Source organism: Salvia hispanica, chromosome 6 (assembly GCF_023119035.1).
Source record: "Salvia hispanica cultivar TCC Black 2014 chromosome 6, UniMelb_Shisp_WGS_1.0, whole genome shotgun sequence".
Taxonomy (NCBI): Eukaryota; Viridiplantae; Streptophyta; class Magnoliopsida; order Lamiales; family Lamiaceae; genus Salvia; species Salvia hispanica.
The window spans coordinates 5,680,853-5,703,291 of record NC_062970.1 but is presented as its reverse complement, the minus strand read 5'-3'; the positions used below and the strand labels follow the sequence as shown (position 1 = coordinate 5,703,291).

Sequence of the window (22,439 nt, the reverse complement as noted above, 5' to 3'; positions counted from 1 at the left end):
GATAAGATATTTGAGAGAAGAATAGATGAGTGTAGTGTTTGTGTGTAGAATGGAGAATGGAAGAGGATGAGAGTATTTATAGAATAATAAAAGAATTTTTTTAAAAAAAAATTCGACCGTTTGAATTTTATTTTATTTTTTGAAATTTTGAATTTTTTAAAAAAAATTATGACATCATAATTACAACAAAGATTATCATACTTTGAATATTCCAAATTGACCATGTAGTGATATAGAATGTTGACATTTACAACTTCATATCAAACCTTTTGAATGGGATCCCACTGCGCAAGAGGAAACTTTCATTCGCTTGGTTTTGGGAGCAATAAGACACATCCCATTAGGAGCAACAATTGCACCTTAAGATGGTGGAGAACTTACACTTGAAAGGGAGATGATTAAGGGTCTCACTTTCATTCTTGCAAAATGTACATTTATCATCTTCAGTCCCTCGAGTTCCATACTTGAAAAGCCTTTCCTTGTATTGATTAGAAGCAAGAACCAAACATATAGTTGTGCTCATGGAGGGGCCATGTTTCTCCATGCCAGTTGTTTGTCCTTTATAGCAATGTCCTTCGTCTTCACTTGGTGATTGACCTATAAAATAAATTTAGAAACCAGAAAAAAAAAAAAAAGCGAATTGTCATAAGCTAAAACTCTGTCCAAAATATTGCTTTATTTGCTTCAATAAGGATGATGATAAAAGCAATCATATAAATAGTTTGGATTTAATTCGATCATTTTTGTAAAAACTTTATGTTAGTTTCATTTGTTTTCAAATAAAATAAAACTTTAACATAGATGTTCTTTTTATATAATCAACAAATTTTAGATAATATTTTGCGATGTGATACATATTCTGACCCACATTTCTGGTTTCCAAATTCCAACGACACTTTGGAAATTTAGGATATTCTAAGAACCTTTATGGTTTTTTACAGTATTATTTTAAAACTAAGCCAATTTTATAATTTAGCTGAATAATGTCACAAACATGATTGTTGAATATCTACATATTGTATTCTTACAAACATATATTTTAAACGTCGTAAGTCAATAAATTTCAGACTACTCACAACGGCAATAATTTTATTTTCATACAAAAATATCATATTCGCAACGTAATTAATAGAAAGAAAAGAAAACCTTAAACTTCAAAAACAAAATCTTAAAATCAAAATAATAATTTTATTACAACCCAACCGTAGTAAGAATGGGTTCAAAAACCTTATATACAAATACTTATTTCACATCTCGGGAATTTACGATCTTCATGAACAAATTCCCAAGGCAAACCTAAACCAAAATAAATATTCACTAAAACAAAAAAAAAATTAAAAAAAATTACTACATTTTTTATTCTTGAAAATCAAGAAATTATTAGGCCTTATTCACTTCACTTCACTTCCTCTGCTCTCCCATGCCAAGGGTGTTCTTAACACCATCAAGTGCTCCCTGAGCCATGTTGGCTGCTGACTCAGCAGTCTGCAAATATAATTAAAATAAATAAATTCAAATATATACCTAAAAATCACTACTTCCTCCGTTCCATAGTAATAGAGTCATTTTGCCATTTTGGTACGTTCCATAGTAATAAAGTCATTTCCTTTTATAGTAAAAGTCAACACATTTTTCCACATCTACTTTACTCTCAGTTACTTTTTTCTCTCTTCATCTCTCTACCTTTTTCATTTTACACTTTATTCTCCTTTTACTTACTCACCTAACATGTGCCGAAAAGTTTCGCCTCCATTACTAATTTACTATGGAACGGAGGGAGTATCTAATAAGGAAAAGAAAATGAAATGAGAAATTAATATAACCTGCTGAAGAAATGTAGCATTGTCCTCCTTGCTTCGTTGGGCCTGGCCTTGGGAGTGTCCAAGGGCATCATGGGCCTGATCGTGGGCCCTGCTCGCTGTATCCTTGGCCGCGTCCACAAACTGCTCAGTTGCAGCCTGCCCCAATATTTATTTTACTCACAATTAAATTATTTATAAATTTGATACTACTATAAAAATGTGATCATTTATAGAAAAAAAATTACAATTACTACCTCCGTCCTCCAAAATTTATCTCACTTTGAAAAAGTTAGTAGATTGTGGGTCCTACTTTTATATACTCCATTAGTTTTATAATAAAATGTTAATTGAAATGAGTTAGTGGAATATGCGGTTCACTATTAAAAATGATAAAAGTGAAATGAGACAAATTTTTGGGAACGGACGAAAATGGAAAAATGGGACAAATTTTCAGGAATAGAGGCAGTATTTATGATGTAAAATAAATACCTGAGCATGGGCACGGTTCTGTCCGGCGTTGAATTGGCTCGACATGTTGATAGAATTGGGGAGAATTAACTTTGTAGTGGAAGAACTTTTGAATTTGATGATTAATAATGTTGAGATTAATGGGTATTTATAGTGGTGCATTATGCTAATTGAAGTAGGAATATCAGTGGTGTATGTGTATTTTATCATTGTTGGTGATCAGTGAATTGTTGTTCTAGACACGTGCTTTGCCACTTCTATTTTTTTTTTCTTTTACTTTCACTCACAAAGCATCGATCTATATATACTGTATTTAGTTGTGTTGTTTTATTTAATGTTTTCCTAATAATTACACGTATGAAGTTGCATTGATTTTGGTAGCATAAACATAAAATACTAGTTAAAACTACTACATTTTTTACTTTGATTAACTAGGAGCATTAAAAGTTCTCATGCAAATCTTTCATTCGACAAAATTAATTAAGTAGGATCAACGTGAATTTGATGTGCAGTTTAAACTTAAAGAATGTGCAGAAGTGAACCTTTTGAAGTCATATGAATTCAAAATTGTGTTGTTTTGAAGTTGATTTTTTAAACAATTGGAAATCTGAGCTTTATATGTGTTTTAAAAGTATTTTTATTATGTTGCTACATCAAATCGTTAAAAACCTATTTAGGTACAAAAATATTTGCTTTATTTCTTTTAATTTAATTGGTATTTATTTATCAAAATGAAGGCATATAAAATTGAAAAAGAGGACCATTTTAAATTAATTTTTTTCAATTATTAGAAATTAGGATAGAGGGAGACTAGGTTGTTAGTAAATAATAAAGATGGTCTACGAGAATCACTAGATTATTTTTTACTTTAATTTAATTCCTTAAAAAATTACTACTACTTCAATAACTTAATTTCTTAAAACTTGAAAATCAATTATGGTCCATTGTTTATCAGGAGAGCAATATTATTGTGGAGTATGATTGCTGAGAATTTGATTCGTGATAAATTACTTATTTTGTAAGTATGATTTAAATATCAAGAAAAAACTATTATGCTCATGAATTTATATTGATTTTTTAAAATTCAGTTAACTAATACTAATACTAATACTAATACTAATACTAATAATAATAATAATAATAATAATAATAATAATAATAACAAGACACTACTACAAAAAATATATCTATAATTTTGAAAAATGATATTACGATTTACAAGTTATTAAGTGATGATATTATAATAATAGTACTAAAGTATGATTCGTAATTTAAAAATTATATTACTAAAATTTTGTTAATAAGTTATTAATTGATGGCATAATAATAACTATTATTATTATATATAGTTTATATTTTTTTAATAAAAATGGAAATAATAGTAAGAAATATCTAAATATATATATGTAAGAATTATGAAACTAGGAAAAAGTATCTATACATCGAATAAAAGTCTTATTGCACCATTTCTTTGTTTTTAGGATACTTGTTACTATTTTATTTGTTAGACAAAAAAAATTCAATAAATACATAAATTTCAAATTCATAAATTAATTTAATTGCACATAGACAAAATTTTATCAGACAAACAGGACCATAGAGTTAACTTTTCTTTATCAATTTTGGTTTCAAACAACATATATTGCTACAACAACATATATCTAGCCAAGCACGTCACATATCAAACAAAATTCAAATTGGATTTATGCAATACCTAAATTGGTAGATCTATCAACCTATAAAATCAATTCACATCAAAAGATTGTATCCAATCACACTAGAAACAAATGAGATCATCTATATTAAATGTTGTTCTACGTGTTATTCCAATAGTTGCAGTCACGTATGCTTGCAAATATATACAGTTACCACTAAATTACTAACTAAAATTTAAGAAAAAATTAAATAAGCAATACCACAACAATTGTTCATAATTATGTTTAATATTTTAATTAATCAGGTGTCATTGGATATAAGAAAAAGGAGCACAATGGAACCATTAATTTAGTGGAACCAAGATACATGCACACTGATCATACTGATGATATACAAAAATTAGCCACTTTGTGTAAATAAAATAAAAGCTAATATCTTAAAATAATCATTTTCATTTTGTGAAAAATAACCATAAAACAAAAGGATAAAAATAAAATAGCCAAATTTTTTGTATCATGAATTGCTCTATTTATAACAAAATCACAGTTAGTATTTCTTTAAATCGTAAATAGGGCATGAAACTAGTTGTTTTTTTAATCTTAGAATCCTATCTTAACTCTGTTAAATGATTAAAATTAATTATGGATGAATATTTTTTTAACAGTGGTTGGTTTATATATATTTAATCCAGAGATAGTTTTTCTTTATCTTAACTGTCGAACTCTCTAGTGCCACCATCCCACAATAAAAAAAATCCTCTACTTTAGAGTTGTCAAATTAATTATGTAACTGGTGTCACACATAAGTAAACCTATAGGACATCATAGATTCATAATATACTAGAAATTTTTAAAAAAAATCAGAATTATTTTTGTGTGGAGACATTATTACAGCATATATATAAACGCAATATTAGTTAAGTTGGACACTAACGAGTTAATTTATTTTATGTCATTATCTTATCACGTTAAGATAAAAAGAAAATTTTCGCAAATATTCTGGATACCACCGAATATTCGAGAAATATCTCCCATGATTTTTAGTTTTTACATATCCGAAAATCTCCCATCTAAAAATGAGTTATCACAAAATTATCGAAAGAAATTTCAATATATTATGGTCCACAAGTTAAAAAGTGACAAGAGGCAACATTACATCGTTCATTTCTTTGTATTTGTTCTTTATATTTTCTTTTTAAATTTAAATTGATTGGCTCAAGAGTTGAGACACAAAATAAAGTGCGTGGATATCAATCACAGAGTTTCAGCAGCGTCATGTGAATCAGAAACAAAAGCAAAGCAATAAAATGATGGTCCATATCATGCATGACAATCTGCATTTAATTTGTTTCTACATTATTTTCAGTTGAGAAAATTAATATAAAGACCTTTTTTCTCCATTTTCCAATTTTTGTTGTTACTAGAATACTAGTCCAATTTTGATATTTATGGCTTCGATTACATTCACCCAACCAATCTTGTTAGGACATGTTCAACGTATCCTCATTTAAGCTTCAGTTTAAATAGTGATCAGTTCTTTATAATAACCAAATAAACTACTCCATAAAATAGCCATTTTAATTGTTACTGTAAAAAAGATATGTATAAAGATAAAATAGGCACTTTTACAATTTATGTACAAAGTTTTTTAGTTTTGAAATTGACCTTGTTTTACATACAATTGCAAATATACAATACACACCTGCGAAGCCTTTGAACTCGTCATATTTTGCTTATAATTCACAACCACTAAACTTGTAATCATATACTACTAAGTAATCTATTTTGACCATAATTCACAACCACTGAATTTCTTAGTCGTGAACTAATTACCTTAAGCTAAAATGACTATTTTTATTCATATTTATCCTTTTGAATTCAACCAATAATTATCCTATAATTGTAAACATACTCAAGTTTAGTAATTGAACTGAAATTATTAAAATGCAGTTTGTTAGAGCATCCACTGTAGGTGGACACTTTTTGGTGGACAACTTTTTTTTTTGTCCATAGCCCCATTTTATTTGTAAAAAGTGTCTGCAGCAATAGTGGACACTTTTCGGTGGACAAATTTCACTTTATTTTATTTGTTGTATATTTTAATTCAATTACAATTAAAATTATCGGACTATAAATAATTAGAGAAAAACGGCTAGTGCAATAAAATTAAAATTGAAAACTAAATTTTCGTCGGATTAAAGTGAGGGGAAAATTATAACGAAAATTTGATCTACGGAAAATCACACATGTTTTTCACGCTACGCCGCCTCCCTTACGTGCCCAGACCTCTTCAATCAAATCGACCTGGAGTTGGTCATGTGTTGTGCTCCTGCGTATATCAGCGAAACGTTGGATCAGATATTCATTACTACGTGGTACACCCATCTGTATCGGCGCGGAGGCAACGCCGTGACTTGTACTTGCACCATCTTCCGGCGCCCAATGTTCTGCAGCAAATCCTTCATCTTCTATTATCATATTGTGCAATATGATACATGCTACCATAATATTCGCGACATCATCTTCGTGCCAAACTCGTGCCGGGCAGCGTAGAATGGCCCATCGCGCTTGGAGCACACCAAAAGCTCACTCAACATCTTTCCTAGCGGCCTCTTGTTTTCGCGCAAAATATTGTCTCTTCGCTCCAGCCGGTTGGCGAAGTGTTTTGACGAATACGGGCCAACGAGGGTATATTCCATCTGCCAAATAGTATCCCCTGCGATACTGCGTGCCATTTGCTACAAAACTGATCTCTAGACCCTCTCCTCGGCACTCATCATTGAAGATAGGTGACGACTGCAGAACGTTGATGTCGTTGTTCGAACCTGCAACACCGAAATACGCATGTCAGATCCGCAAACGGTAGTCAGCAACGGCTTCGAGGATCATCGACGAATGTTTCTGCTTGAAACCGGTAGTGAACTAGCCTTTCCACGCCACTGGGCAGTTTTTCCACTCCCAATGCATGCAATCAATGTTGCCCATCATGCCTGGGAAATTGTGCACCGCACCGTGCATATCTAGCAGTCTCTGGCACTCATCAGGGGTTGGCTTTCGTAGGAACTCCGGACCAAAAACTTCCCGAATGCCCTTACAAAATTGCCGGAGCACATTTAGACTAGTCGTCTCACCCATCTGTAGGTATTCGTCGAACATATCAGCCGGTCCGGCATAGGCAAGCTGCCTAATTGCAGAGGTGCATTTCTGCAAAGTAGACAGCCCGATCCGGCCAGTGCAATCACTCCGGAGCGTGAAGCACTCGAACCGGTCCGCCAATGTCGTCGCTATATGGGTAAAGAGCGGTCGTGACATTCTGAAACGCCGACGAAAAATCTCAGCCGGGTAACGAGGGTCAGCGCTAAAGTAGTCGGCCATAAGCCGCTCAGCCGCTCCGACATGGTCTCGTGGGATTGTCCGACGATGACGAATCTCACGAGGGATCGCGGCGCCGCCGCCTCCTCGTCGGCCTCCCTCTGCACCTCTTGAATCAAAGAATCCCATGCTTGATTCCACAAATCATCCATAATCGAAAAGTTTTTAGAGATAGAAAAATTGGATAGAAAGTGAAATGGGTGTGAAGATGTATGTGTGTGGAGAGAAGATGAAAATGGGAGGAATATTTATAAAAAAACCATTATAAATTCAAAATTTTTAAAAAAAAAACAAAAAAAAAAAAAATTAAAACCGGCGACTGCCGCACAATAGATAGGCGCGGTGGCCGCCGCGCTTCTCTCTCCATCGGCCCGTCCTCGCCGCAAACGCGGCGAATGCCCCTCCGCCCTGGGGGCGGACGCCTCCTCCCTTATAGACCGCCGCGGCTAAGCCGCCTCCGGGGCGGCCGGCGCGCCGCCCTTATAGTGGATGCCCTTACGTAATTGATAATTCATGTCAAATCACGTGGAATTTGTGTTATGTGCACTCATCAAACACTTAGAAAAATCAACAATCACGGGGAACTAGATGTTTTTATAACAACTGTCCAATTTGATTAGTAATTTGGGTGGGCATAACTTTTTAATCAAGAAAAAGTTATAAAAATAATCAAGAAACTCAAGTATTTGATGCAGAAAAATACAACTGTATTAAAACTCTCAAAGTTATTTGTTAAAAGAGGATATAATCATACTAAGACAGTTGTGTACATATTTACAGTAATACAATCCATCATAGTTGTGACCAAAATATAACTGTATTAAAATTCTCAAAGTTTACACGCATCATACTGCCACATCAGATACATCCGAAAGGTGTTGATCGGAAACTGTGGTGGTCGGAGTTACTCTCTACATGCTACCCCCACAAGGCCACAACCGACCTAATGCATCAGCGCCACCGCCGCCTCCTGCACCAGCGGCTGCGTCACATGAACAAAATGCTCCGCCTCCCGCTCCACCTGCTCCCAGCACTTGTTCGTGTCCTTCCCTTCGCCCATCTTCTTCACGAACGCCACGAAGCGCCTCCAGTTATCCGGCTGGAACAGCTCCGGGTTCATCCTCAGATACGTGAAAGCGCACATCTCCCGATCGCCCGAGCTGCCGTCCAAGTTCAGGGCCGAGGCCTGCAGGATCTGTTCGTGGGCGGTGTCATCATACCTAGGGAGGGCGTTCTCACCAGCCAGTGAAACTTCCGCCTGCTGGGTGGCGAGGGCGACCTGCCTCACCAGCTTCTCGGGCGCACACAGCGCGTCCTGGGGCTGCTCGTGGTCCCGCATCTCGATGCAGGTGAAGTTGAAGATGGCACCATGGCGGGCCAGCATCTGCGCGATCGGGAGGTAGCCATCACGGAAGCGGGTGTTGTAGTAACCGGCAGTGAGCTCGGGAGCATGGGACCGGGTGCCATAGTGCCAGTGGATTCCAGCGACCTTGACAGAGATCTTGACGCCCTTGTTCTCGAATATGTTCTTGGCCGAATGCAAGATCCTCTCGCCGTGGGCGATCAGCAATTCGGAATACCAAGTGAGGAAGAATTCCCCATACACGCTGTTCCAGCCACCACCTTCCTTCTTGAAGAAGTTGGTGTCTTCCGGCCAGTTGTTGTACTCCCCAGCATCAGTTGGGCCGGTGTGGCCCCACTCTGGCTTCCCAAAAGCCTCCGCAGCCGCTTTCAAGCTGCTCAACATGTACTGCAAAAAGGCCAAACCATATATAAACATCACACACAAATCTAAAATGGCAGGAAAAGCAAGAAGCAAGAATATGCAATGTACCTTATCATAGCATTGGAAAGCTCCAATCCCGGGGAATCTCCACGTCCCGTTGGCCTCAGGGTATGAGGGATAGCGAAGCTCGCCAGCCGGACCCATTCCGACTTGGATTTCCTGAATCACATTAAGAAGTTTTCAGTACCAAACTCACAAACGTAGCAAAATTTAAAAAAAAAAAACGGATTTCTTTCAAGAACATACCACAATGGTATCACCTAAGAGATGATCGAAGGTGTCACGGAAGGATCGCATGAAATCGGAATAGCATTGGACGGGAGTTCTTCCCTTGAGACAAGGAATAGTGTCGCAACCTAGAGACAAATACTCGTAATTACGCCGGCCCCATTGATCCATGTACGCTAGGTCCGGATCCTTATCAATCTCCTCAACAACCCATTTCGGAAGTGGAATGCTGAAACAGATGAACAAATTCATTCATCATTTTCATTTTCAATAAGTCTAGTGGTTGTTTAATGCTTAATACACCAAAGCAGCATTTGTAACTCTAAATTAGATACAGATGCATTTACAGTTCATGATATATGCATAAAATAGAAAAATAAGCAATATTGATCTTTTTATAATATGACTATTCAACAGATCCTATGAATAAGAAAAAGTCCTTTTAAGCTTGAACATATCAACCGCCCACGTGAAAAGCGTCTGAACCAACGCAGTACCAGATTTTGATGCACCGTCAAAAATCATTAAAAAATCAATAAATTCGCAAAATCATAGTAGTAATTCCAATACTCTACATTCTGGGTCAGGTAATCTTAATTTCAAAGAGTAAATTAATACGCAATCTACATTAACCACCACATAATTAAGCGCAATTAATCAATAAACTTAAACAGTAATTGAGATCGAGAAGTCACTCACGTGCACGAATCGCCGACGTTACCGCCGCACTGGTGGAACGACATGACCGCCTGGACCTTGAGGCCGTGCTTCTTCGCCATCTCGAGAAGCTCCACATATCCCGCCCAATTATACTCGCCAGGTTTCTCTCCCTCCACTAACCCCCACCACACATCCATCATGATCCCCTCAACGCCGGCGCTCTTCAGCGCCTGCAGACTCGCGTTCATCGCCTTCTTCCGATTCACGGTGTGGTTCCACGTCACGCTGTCAAGCGGCATCATCACGAACACAGGCACACCTTTCCGATCCTTAGCCTGCGCGCCACCGCCGGCAACATACTCCCGATCCTCCTCCACCTCCGTGGCCGGAGACATCAGCGCCTGAGCCGCGACCGATAGGTCCGGCCGCACACATCGCGGACTGAGCGGCGGCGACGGAGAGATGCGGTCGGAGTCCACCGCGGAGACGCGCAGGTTAGACGCGGCGGGAGATCTCCACACCGCAGTGACGGTAGCAGAGGAAGGCGCTTCAATGGCTGCGCCGGCGGAATCCGCCGCCAAAGGCGCGCCGGAAATCGCTCCAATCTGGTGAGGCAAACTCATTGCCATTTACGAATTGGAATAATTAACAGAGATTTGGATTGAAATCGATGATCAATTACACTGTTGAATAGAAATTTGTTTTAGCTTTGAGCTGTAGACAGAAATGGCGATTCCGAATTTGTATTTATAGAATTTAGGAGAGAGAAAGGGGTTTCGAAAAGAGGCGCTTTGAAAAGATAAGATATTCAGAAATGGAGGACCGCGCAGGACGTGACACGTGGATACGGACACGTGGCGGTGTTTGGGCGGGGGCAGAGGCGACGGCTGCGATCTGCGGAGGTTCACGTGAGGGGGACGGTGGGATTTGATTTCCCGGTGTGGGCACGGGTCAGCCAATAGGAATGCGCAACGGGGACGAGTGGGGATTAATTAAACGTAGTAAAGGTCGGTTTGGCACTTTGCGTAACTGTCTTTGGCGAAGCCTTTATCATTTTCACACTAAGATTTCTTTAATTCAAATTTAAATTTAAATTAATTTTTGTGGATTATACTACATGAAGTTGGTTATATTGATTGATTGCTTTTACCTAATTATAAAAAGTGTACTGTGACTGGGAGTGGGTAACATTCAGTCATTCATATTTAGTGATTAGCTGCTACGTAAATTGAGTTTCTGAATCTGGTAAACTAGAAAAATAACTACTACTGCAGTATATAAATATGTATAAAAACTTATAATTCATCTTTATGTTTTTCTTACTTTTATTATAATTTTAAGCACATTCATTTATTTTTATTTTATTATATTAGTTGTATTTTACCTTTCTATCCTAATCCAGATCATAATCAGCATTTTATGTTGATTTAATTTAGATAATTATTTAATCTTGTACTCAGTTGTTCGTATACATAGTAAATAATCGTTTGGTAAGTAATAATAATCAATATTTTATGCTGATTTAGATAATTAATTAATTTTGTATTCCCTGGATTGTTAATGTGGCTCATTGGCTGATTCATATAGGTTTCGTTTAAGGGATCTTGACAGCACAATATGTTTCTTTCATTTAAGGTTGAGTAAATAAATCGATTTAAAGCATTCAATTTGAGAATTACATGCCATAAGTTCAAATTGTATCTTGAGTCTGTATAATAGTATATGTTGTCCAAATTCCAAAATGTGATTGTTATTGTAGTTAAGTACCAATATTACTTCCTGTGTCAATTTTAAAAATATATTTATCCAAACTTAAATCCCGTGGTCATCGTTCAATGATATTCCTCATCGGCCTAACTAATATTTTTTGTCTCATCATCTCATGCCTATGTAAAGGAGACACTTCACACCACAAATAAAACCTTGCTAAGGTCTATTAGATCAATTTTGGGTAAAGACTAGTCTCAAATTCATTATAATTGAATAATGGTTACATTATCTTAGCCACATAAATTACATATAGAAGTTTGACTAGAGGTAACAAGATTATATTTTTTTTATATATCGATCATCCAAAGTGCCAAAAAAAACATTTTTAAAAAAAAAGATCTCGCTAAAGACCACGAAAGGTGTGTGGCTTTTTCCCCTTTTAATCTAGATTTTGGACATAAAAACATGCTAGTATTATTGAAAATTTAATGGAGTTAAAATATCAGTAACAGCTTTATTAGACAGATGTAGTAGGACTTTATTTGATATGAAAAATAACATTATTTTTGGGGCTTCTAAACTTCGAGATTGCGATAAAAGTAAGAAACAATAACAGTTCCTTCTTAAAGCAAGTGTGATTATTTACATTTTAGCATTTGATTCTTAAAGCAAAAGACACTAAAAAAATATGAATTTATTAAACATTATATTTTCATTTACGTTTTCAAAATTGGCAAGGAAATGTGTGATTTATGCTGATTTCATGCCCAACACAATAAGCAAGGTTGCTTTCAAAGCTGAAATTGTTGAATATCATGAGCAAAACAATTCTTTTTTTTCCTTTGGACTTTTTTCTTTTTCCCTTTATGACGTGGAAAACTAATACAAAAAATAGTTCGCATATAACAAAATTACAATTCTTTTCAGGGGCATTTATGATTTTCTTGTAATAAGAGAAAATGCAAGAAGGGAAATTTGTTCAAGATTCTCTAGGGAGTTGAGAAATAAATTTTGTCTAGCAGGATTCTATTACCCAAGCCATGAGACTCTAGTCTTGTGGTGGTGCCTCAGTTATGTTTGTTGTAAAAGAGCTATACCATTTTTGAGAGAAATTCAGCCTAAGAGAGTTGTGGGCTGCAAATTCCTTGTTTCATAGCTCTGTATACTTGCATTTTTGTAGTACTAATAAAACATGCACCACTCGTAGATGTAGATCGATCGACTTAATTCGATGTCTTCGTTAAATGCTTCCATGTGAGTTTACAGTGACGGAAAAATATACCATCGCCTTTAAATACCATCTAACCTAGTAAGCCTAGCTCATGCAATGAATTTTGTTCAAAAGAATGAAGAAATCATAAATAATCTTATCAGCAAACATCATCTAGAGAATAGCTCAACCTTGTTCAAGTAGCAAGCAGATGCAGGATCTTGAAGGCAGCCGCAGAAACTATCTTCGTCTTTAGGAAATGAAACAGGTAGGGTCCGGTCTGGAATTATCCCAACCTTGATAAGAACAACAATGAAAAAGAAGTTCATTCATGATCAGTTAATACTTAATAGTAGATTGAGAGAGAGAGAGAGAGCAACCTTATCAATGTCGATGTGGGCAGGTGTTTCGTAACGGGCAACAGTTATAGCCAAGCCAGAACCATCAGAGAGCTCAAAAACTGACTGAATTTTACTGTACAGAAGTGGCAGTACAATTTGTCAGTATTGCAATAAGATTTCATGAAGCGGGAATAAGAAGAGGACGAGCAGGATGTTACCCTTTTCCATATGTAGGTTCTCCAATGAGGACGGCTCGCTTGTTGTCCTTGAGAGCACCGGCTAGAATTTCACTTGCACTCGCAGTTCCTTTGTTGACCTACAAAGACATTTTGTCAAAACAAGGACCGAAAAAAATGATAAGGAGTAGATCATAAATACAAATGTGAAAGTTTGTCTGCCAGAATATTTGGGAGAGCTTTAATTCCATAAAAAGTTACAGATCATATACTTATTTGAATCGTTTTAAAGGCAGGTCAAAATGGGAAATTGTGTCAAAGGTCCTGATTTAAATGGGAACCATCCCTATTATATCCAACTCCTTTACCTAATTCCAAAAGGAAATGTTTAAAATTATGATTATTTAAAATATTATGAACTCTCTACCTATCAAGGGATTTACAATATGCTAAACAATGATAGGACAAAAGTAACGCGAAATGAATAAACTCAACTTACCAGCACAACTAGGGGTTCTGAGGCTGCTGTTGCATTGCTTCCATCTGTCTCGTATATATCTCTAACTCCTTGACTATCACAGATGTATACGATCACACCTTTGTCCAACCTAATCAGACCAACACCAAGTAAGACGTTATTGAATCTCCAATGAATAAATAGGGATATCTAATGAGTTTTCAGTCTGCAACTAAAGCAGAATAATGTTGTTGATAAAGCTGGAGTCCTCGGCTCATTTCAAGAAATTTGTAAGTTAAGGATGAATCTCGTACTCAGATTCTTAATACTAGTAACTATTTGAGTTATGATCACCATTATTTCTGATGGCACGTTAAGTAGGCACTGAGCTTCATTTTATAAGGATTTTTTTAATAATATAAAAATTATATCTAAAGATCGTGCGAAGGTGGACTCGAAGGTCTCAGGCATTTGTCACTCTACCGCTAGACCAATACTCACACCACTGAGTTTTATTTTGCACATAAATGAGTACAGTGCTTGAAAATTTATTTTTCTGTCCGTCTTTTTTTTCATAAAAACACTTCCAGGCTGATAAAATTATCATATGCATTGTGAGATCCAAGACGATCCCTTCACCACAGCAAGGGAAAAAAAAGGAAACAATGAAAAAAGAAAGATTTTGACAACCAATCGCACAGAAAGTGGAGCCTCACCAAATTTTAGCAATTTCTACTCCTTCAGGAAACAGGCCGCCACTGCAACAAATTTTAGGAATTCAGAAATGCGACCTAAGGAATATTTTGTAGTCGAGAATGTTCAGAGCATATCACCTATTATCACGGAGGTCCAGTATGAAGGAATTTACATTGTTCCCCCTCATTGTTTCAATTGCTTCCCTCACAGCACCTACAAAGAACCAACCATGAGAACTTTAAGAAATCATAATAAAGTTGGCATAAGAGAAATATTTTCCAATTTATATGTGCAGAGGCAATGCTTGGTAATAAAGAGAATATATAGGATCTGAGGTATTGAGATTAAGAAACGCCCAGAGATTAAAGTACAAGAGGGGCAAGCTAAATTCATGAGATAAAGGAAATTGTACCAGAAGCATTTTGGGTGAATGATGTAAGTTTTATATATCCAACCAGAGGACCATCCTCTCCCAAACCAGTAGGTCTGCATACTCGGGACTTCACTGGATTTAATAAAACTTTCTCTCGTCTGAAAGGCAGCAACTAGTGATAGTTACAGTTCGAAAATTCAATACTATAAAGGTGAATGTGCATTATCATCAAACTTAAACACAGCCCCATAGAATAATATCTTCATTCCCATGAACCTTAGATTACTATAACAAAATCTATTCAAGTTGCAGCAAGAAGCAATAGAATATTGAGGATAATTTTTTTAACAAAGATCAAATGCATACATTAAGGATAGGCGCCTTGTCTCAGAACCATGGCGTACAGCTAACTCCACTTTACTTCCTTCTGGTCCCCTGTCAAACATTTATCATTTCCAGTTTTATACAGTTACTGATTCAGCAAAAGATCACTTCCACACACCAATAGACTGGAACCCACACACAATCCCATTCCCACAGACATATAAACTAAAATGCATGTAATAACACCACCATTGGGACATAAATTAAATTTACAAGTCCTGCATGGTTCACAGGCTTGTAGGGAGGTTCCAATTTTAACACTGCTATAGTGCTATGAATATCACAAATGTTGTAGAGTTTGCTAGTTCACTGAGATATGTATGTAGAATGATTTCTTCTCAATCACCCAGACAGCACACACTTGAATAGCAGATTTAGATACTCAGACCAATCAGGTACTTTATACTTTAACTTATTATAATTACCTTAAATGATTAAATTGCCTACAAGTTCCAGGGATGGAATTCATGACATCTCGAACTTATTAATTGCTAAGTTTAAGGAACAACGATAATTTTTTTATTCTCCTGCTCTGTGAAGTTCCGGAAAATTAATTACTACCTCTGTCCCTGAAAATTTGATACATATTACCATTTCAGTCCGTCCCTGAAAATTTGATACACTTCACTTTTACCATTTTTGGTAGTGGACCCCATATTCCACTAACTCATTCCTACTCACATTTTATTTTAAAACTAATACTTTAAAAGTAGGACCCACATCCCACCAACTTTTTCAACTCACTTTCCATTACATTTCTTAAAACCCGTGTCGGGTCAAAGTGTAGCAAATTTTGGGGGACGGAGGTAGTAATTGCTAAGCATTCAAAGTGAAAAAGAATCATCCCAGTGAAATGAATGGCTGATCAATACTTTCTAAAATGATGAAAAATGAGGAAGAAAGAAATTGTCAAAGAAAAAAAGCATTGACTAAGAGTTCTATTGTTTTTCTTCATGGATTTGCTTTTTTCTCTTAAATCTGGACAAAAGAAGTGCTTGCATTCAAAAGGGATATTTTACTTGTATAATTTACAAAACTAGAAAAAGGCCTAGTATTATGCTAGTATTATCCATCAATTGCAGGGTTGAATAAGAAGCAACTTACTGCAAGCGCTCAGCAGCATCATATATTTCCATGCTTTCTGTACTATTATCATCTATTGCAAGAATAAAATCCCCAGATAAAACTCCAGCCTTGAAAGCAGGACCTCCCGGAGCAGCTGAAATAACCACTAGTCCAGAATCCGATGTATCTTTCTTAGGGTACCCTATAGATAGCCCGACTCCAGTAAGAGTGCTCCGTGTTCCTGACTGCCTTCAAAGGATTATGAACATGTTCTCAAAGCTCAGAAATTTAAAAAAATAGCATCATTCTAGAAGCTCTATCAAGATCAATGAAGATAGATGAGCTATTGCAGAAAGATGAGAGTGAGAAGCCTGTACCCGCAGACTCTTAAACTTTTTAGGCTCCAAGAACCTAGTAAAAGGGTCATCTAGAGTAGCAACCATCTTCCTTATAGCAGCATCTACAGTTCAGCAATGAAGAAGAGATGCAGTTAAAGGTGAAAGTCAGCCAATAAACATATGACCAAACTGACATAATGTAATAATCACATAGATATGAGATGCCATATGACATTTGATAGATGTATGATTTTGCATGATTGCTAGGGACCAAATAAGGGACAGATTCTAAAAATGCATTCCCCTAGAAGAGAATCAAAAAATGTTTTAGGGTCATCTACAAGACAACATCATTACAAAAGAATGGTTTCACTAATCCTAAAACCACACAGTATTCATAGTTAAGATGAATATTTTCTTGTTACAAATACTAACGGGGTTAGCCAAGTTAACAATTTATGTATCTCTTCTTTCCTTGCTCACAGATATAGAGAATCCTTCTGGTAATAATATTCTCAGTCATTTTCTATCTCTGCATTGGTTGCAAAACCGAAATTACAATTACAAATCATAGACACTTACAAGTCTCTTCTCTTGTGTTCATAGGTTCAGTGCGCAGTGCGTTCTCTCTATACCTAAACCAACTCTGCCCATTGAAAGTCTTATCGACATAAGCACGGTCTATTGCTCTCCATGCTTCCAAAAATAGAAGATTTTCTTCGGTAAGGGCCCCTACATTACATAAAATTACCAAGCATTAGACCATAAAACATCAGGAGATGTAAATCCAAGAATTATATTATCAACAGGAACCCATTTGCTTAACCCCAAACTTACATGACGGAGTTTTAGCGACTGAGACGCCTAGTGTCATGAAAAGCATCACTCCAGCTATAAGATGGAGAGAAAACGAAGGAACGACATTGTTAATGGTTTCTACACGTTTCACTTCTTTCTGTAGGCTGATGGAAATTTTCCTGAGCCTGGGAATGCATTCAGCCTTGAGGCCAAAGAAACTGCAATGCAGTGCAAGTCTCTTATTGAGCCACCAAAACGACCGGGGGAAATTCTTGAATGCGTTGCTCCGATCAGCAGACTGTGATGAGAAACAAATTGCAGAACTTTGCTCTTTACTCTTCAAATACCAGCTTCCACAATTCTTTACAGGATAATAGTTCAAGAGAAGCACCTGAATGCATCGATTTTGTATTTATTTATTTCAAAACAAAGGAAGATTGAAAAAAATAGATATACCAAATATGAGGGGTTCATTGCTCAAGATAATCAAATGCCAATCAATAAAATCTTTTCCCAGTCAATTAAATCATTAACAATGATCTTGAATAATAAAATAGACTTGCAGAATCTCGAATTGCATCAAAATATAAGCTTCATTTCGATGCACAAATCTTTGAATGCACATTCCACAATCAACTCCACAATGATTAGTTTTTCTCTTGTAACATTTTCGTCCTCATTTGTAATTGAAAGTATTGAACAACTCAAGCAAGGGATAAGATTGAGAAACAAATCCTATTTAACAAAACAACTAGCAGTATATTTTCCAAGCCATTCAGAAATTAAGCTGAATCCAATTTTAAAATTAGTGAAATTTGAAGAAAACCGCACCTCGGAAGAGTGAGCAGTGGGATTTCTGCGAGAATAGCAGACAGCGAAAGATGGAGCGGCGGCAAAAGCGGCGGAGCTTCCCAAAATCACTTCCATTTGGAAAATCGGGAAGATTTTGCAGCCACAATTTTGTATGCAAAATTGATTGGTTGTAATCAATGGCGGGATTATTGATTATTCTTTTATTTTTTGGCCTTTTCTTTTATTGAAAAATAATCTGTGGCATTGATTTATTGGAGTCTTTAATTTTCGCAATTTGGATAATGTATTTATCCCAACTTGAGTGGGACTGTTGAATCAAAACTTCTCTTTCACTTGCATTTCTAATTATGTTTTTAATATGGCAATTAGGTTATGAATTTTGCTGATATTAAAAGTGTTCTGTTATTTTTAAAGAATAAAAAAGAAAAGAAAAAAAGCTCTATAACTTGATATACCAATTAAGACTGGTTCCTTATAAAGAGATAATTGCATTTTCACAATCAATCTTTGAGTTATGCTATTAGATGAGATTAAAATCAAGAGTCGATCATCCTACAATGTATAGAAAATTAGACCATTCTATTATTCAACATGTGTTTGGCTAAGATTTGGACACTCGTGTGATTAAAACACAAATATTGTTTGAGAGTTTTGAAATCTAAGTGTAAATTGTGTTCTTTCCTGATGAAATTTTCATTAAGAACTCGAAATATATTGAGATAAGATCAAAATATCATCTAAAAATTACAAAAAGAGTTTCAAAATGATATTGGGCTCGGGTGAATTTTGGGCTATTGCTAAGCCCAAATTTTGAGTTGAAATATTACATGACTTCTAGGCTTTTAGAGTATCGTCTCAAATCTCAATCTACAAATTTGTGGCCATTTATTGTGAGTTATAGTGTGAAAAAAACAAATAAATAAAACATACTTCCTCCTTTCATCAATAATAGTCAGATTTGTTACTTTTGTTCATCAATATTATCTTATTTGTTTTCCTTCTGCTTTTCATAATAGATCATACATTTCACTAATTTTATCTCATTCAACTTTTATTACAGAGTATAAAACTATTTTTTCTTCATTTACATTTACTATTCCATAAAATTAGTGCTTTCTTCATTTACTTTCTATTATATTTCTTAAAACTCTTCTACGGTCAAACTGAGCCAACTATTAATAGTTAGAGGGAGTACTATCTTTATCCAAGAAAATAGTCTTAATAGTGGCGACAAATGTTTAAATACAAAATTAATAAATATTACTATATAAGAAATATGAGTTAAAGTGTTATTAGCAAAAAAAATTCATACTATATCAACTAACCCAATTAACTATGGGAATACAAATTTTGTTTTCAAGAAGAAATAAACTTTGTTCATCGTGAAATGTACGAGTCCAAGACTCGAAAAGTCATGTTAATTTGTGATTTGAGAAATGAATTATATACATCCAAGGACCAAGACTTATAAATCTTCACTATCAATTCAATGTTGGACACCAACAATGTAGAAAAACAATTCCACAAGATTAATGCCACATATCATATCATATTGTCGGCTAGTTAAATTAGTTTAATACTAAAAAAAATATCCATAATTTCCGTAGGATTTCGTCTTCAAGTTTTCAACTTAGTACGAATTAAGTTCCGTGGGAAAGAGACAATGGTTGTTTCATAAGAAAATTCTTCTTTATTTAACGTAATACGCACCCGTCCCATAAAATTGAAAGTGTATTTTATGATTTGATTATCAATAATCAAATTTGTCATTTTATGTTAGTCAATACAAATAACGGTGGGTTATTTTAAATTTTTGACGTTGATATATTGAATGACCATATAATTTTTTGTTGGACAATAATTTAAAAATGTTAATCATTAAAATATATTGTTAGCATTTTAGACTTCAACTTCCAAATCTCAAATCATGAACTATTTATTGTTGATATTACGTGTACTAACACCAACTTGTGTAAAGAACTATCTTCTAGAAAACCTTCACATAATCATCACATTATTATAGTGGAAAAAAAAATTGATAATACTCCATTCTTTCTTGAAATTTTGTTACATTTTTTCATTTCTGCCTGTCCTATAAAATTTTTCATATTTTACGTTTTACCACTTTTATAATGGACTACACATTTCACTAACTTATTCTCACACATATTTTATTATAAAATTAATATTTTAAAAGTAGGATCAACATCCTATTAACTTTTTCAATGCACTTTTTATTATATTTCTTAAAATCTTGATTAAATTGTGATAAAATTTGGAGGACGGATGGAGTATAACTTTTAAAGAAGGCTAAAATAATGATAAATTGACTAGTAGAACTATATCGCAAGTTGGGGTGACTAGTCAACAATATACCGAAAAGAAGAGTGCAAATCTAGAGATTAGGTGTTGACCAAAATGTTTGGAGCATTGATGCAACGTAATTAATTTTTGCCCAATCATATTAGCTTTAAATAAAAGCATCTTCCAAAATCGACTGGCCCTCATTTATTTCTGTGGAATGTGGAAAAATTGTTGCATCTCATATTTCCCGGAAGCTTCCTCTTCTTCACAACACTTTACTATCTTAATGTTATCTCATACCCTAGAAATATGTGCCTCTGAATATATGTATAGAGATTTCTAATACTCTTTGGTTGCCTTCCAAATAATTTAACCTCGGATATGTACATTTGTGTAAGTTATGAAATAATTATTTGATTTTTATATCAGTATAAGCTAGGTAATTTGCGTTAGCTATACTATGAATTAATTAATGTATCGTACTAACAATTATAAAGTATCTCCATAATCCATAAGAGATAAGGCAAGGAAATCAGTTTAATGTAAGAACTGAAACCGTTGGAGTTCACTCAACGTTGATTTCATGAGAAAATAAACACTAGCAGTAACAAACTATTTAAATCGTTACGTCCAATCCGAAATTCAGTGTATATTTATTTTCGCCTGGATTCGATTTTAAAATTGCATAACTAATTTTAAATACATAATTAGATAACACAAATTTAGTTTACTATAATGGTATTTTGGTTCACTCTGTATTTTAAAATTCATATTGTGAACTAAAATACTTTAATAGTATAATCGCTCTTGTAATACGCTAAATTCGTGTTTACTAGTCATGCATTTAAATTCTTGTTTACTCAGGTGTCATATATAGTACATCGGTAAGAACTCCTAAATTATTAAATTTATTCGTATATATAAGTGAAGTGGCATGCGAATAAGAAGCATTATAAGTGGCACTATTAGTGGAGTGATTATGATTACCTCACCACTATTTACAAAGCCACAACTCACAGACACAGGCCATCATTGATTCATTATCATTGGCTAATTTAACAAATACTCCATATTAATCTGAATCAATTTGACAGCGATTATATACGCCTCAATCTCGCATGTCGCATATGAAGAAATTTCAAACATAATGTGACAGTCATGATACACGAATACGACCCGATCTCGTATGTCGCATTCGCATATATATAACATAATTATAATTGACACTAAAAATAAGAAAATAATTCTTCTAATTCCGTAATAGTGTGAAGATTACACGTACATCACGTCATTACATTTGCTGCTTGAACTTCTTAAAAAATATTTTTTTCCCTCTAATTAAATTTTCAATATTTCGGAGTATTTCATTTCCGTGGGTAGGAAATGTTTTAAAATAAGATTTATCTCCCCTTTATATTAATAAAATTTACACAAATGAAACATCAATTATGGACATGAAGATTTCATTTCCTTCTGATAGTAACGAATTTAAATGGATCAAGTTGCTAATAGTAAAATTTATATTGATTTAAGCATTAGAAAATGAATTTAGACGAGTTCAATATTCAATGTCAATTTAAAATTAGTTACGTCCAGAGTTTAAAATATTTATTATTTTTATTTTATGAGAGTTCTTAGGTCAAATTCTTCAATCTTAAAATTTTATGACCTCTTCTTCTTGCTTGAACTAATTAAACTTAATACTTTAGATAAATAAAACCATTCTGATCAAACATCATATTCTATGTCCCCTCAAAATGAAATCCAGATACAAAGTTAATTATATACTTTTTTTTATCGCGT

The 22,439-nt window shown here is 34.8% G+C and overlaps 4 protein-coding genes across 4 annotated transcripts; all 4 read right to left on the bottom strand.

Moving 5' to 3' along the window:
- Positions 1 to 1,168: 1,168 nt before the first annotated feature.
- Positions 1,169 to 2,390, bottom strand: LOC125192513 (late embryogenesis abundant protein 1). Its single transcript, XM_048090111.1, has 3 exons — positions 2,292 to 2,390; positions 1,824 to 1,958; positions 1,169 to 1,485 (listed from the first exon to the last, which is right to left on the bottom strand). The coding sequence occupies exons 1-3, from the start codon at positions 2,334 to 2,336 to the stop codon at positions 1,402 to 1,404; spliced, it is 264 nt and encodes an 87-aa protein (XP_047946068.1). The 5' UTR covers positions 2,337 to 2,390; the 3' UTR covers positions 1,169 to 1,401.
- Positions 2,391 to 6,511: 4,121 nt separating this feature from the next.
- On the bottom strand, positions 6,512 to 7,426 carry LOC125194548. The gene is made up of 2 exons (XM_048092807.1): positions 6,853 to 7,426; positions 6,512 to 6,750 (listed from the first exon to the last, which is right to left on the bottom strand). Exons 1-2 carry the CDS (start codon positions 7,424 to 7,426, stop codon positions 6,512 to 6,514), a joined length of 813 nt encoding a protein of 270 aa, XP_047948764.1.
- A 599-nt stretch (positions 7,427 to 8,025) lies between these two features.
- LOC125194388 (beta-amylase 1, chloroplastic) lies at positions 8,026 to 10,702 on the bottom strand. The gene is made up of 4 exons (XM_048092575.1): positions 10,011 to 10,702; positions 9,330 to 9,540; positions 9,132 to 9,242; positions 8,026 to 9,047 (listed from the first exon to the last, which is right to left on the bottom strand). Exons 1-4 carry the CDS (start codon positions 10,598 to 10,600, stop codon positions 8,241 to 8,243), a joined length of 1,719 nt encoding a protein of 572 aa, XP_047948532.1. The 5' UTR covers positions 10,601 to 10,702; the 3' UTR covers positions 8,026 to 8,240.
- A 2,189-nt stretch (positions 10,703 to 12,891) lies between these two features.
- LOC125191773 (carboxyl-terminal-processing peptidase 2, chloroplastic) lies at positions 12,892 to 18,504 on the bottom strand. The gene is made up of 13 exons (XM_048089184.1): positions 18,351 to 18,504; positions 17,559 to 17,910; positions 17,304 to 17,453; positions 16,761 to 16,843; positions 16,423 to 16,628; positions 15,301 to 15,369; positions 14,974 to 15,092; positions 14,699 to 14,774; positions 14,582 to 14,623; positions 13,908 to 14,016; positions 13,451 to 13,548; positions 13,272 to 13,365; positions 12,892 to 13,187 (listed from the first exon to the last, which is right to left on the bottom strand). Exons 1-13 carry the CDS (start codon positions 18,444 to 18,446, stop codon positions 13,062 to 13,064), a joined length of 1,620 nt encoding a protein of 539 aa, XP_047945141.1. The 5' UTR covers positions 18,447 to 18,504; the 3' UTR covers positions 12,892 to 13,061.
- Between the last annotated feature and the right edge of the window lie 3,935 nt (positions 18,505 to 22,439).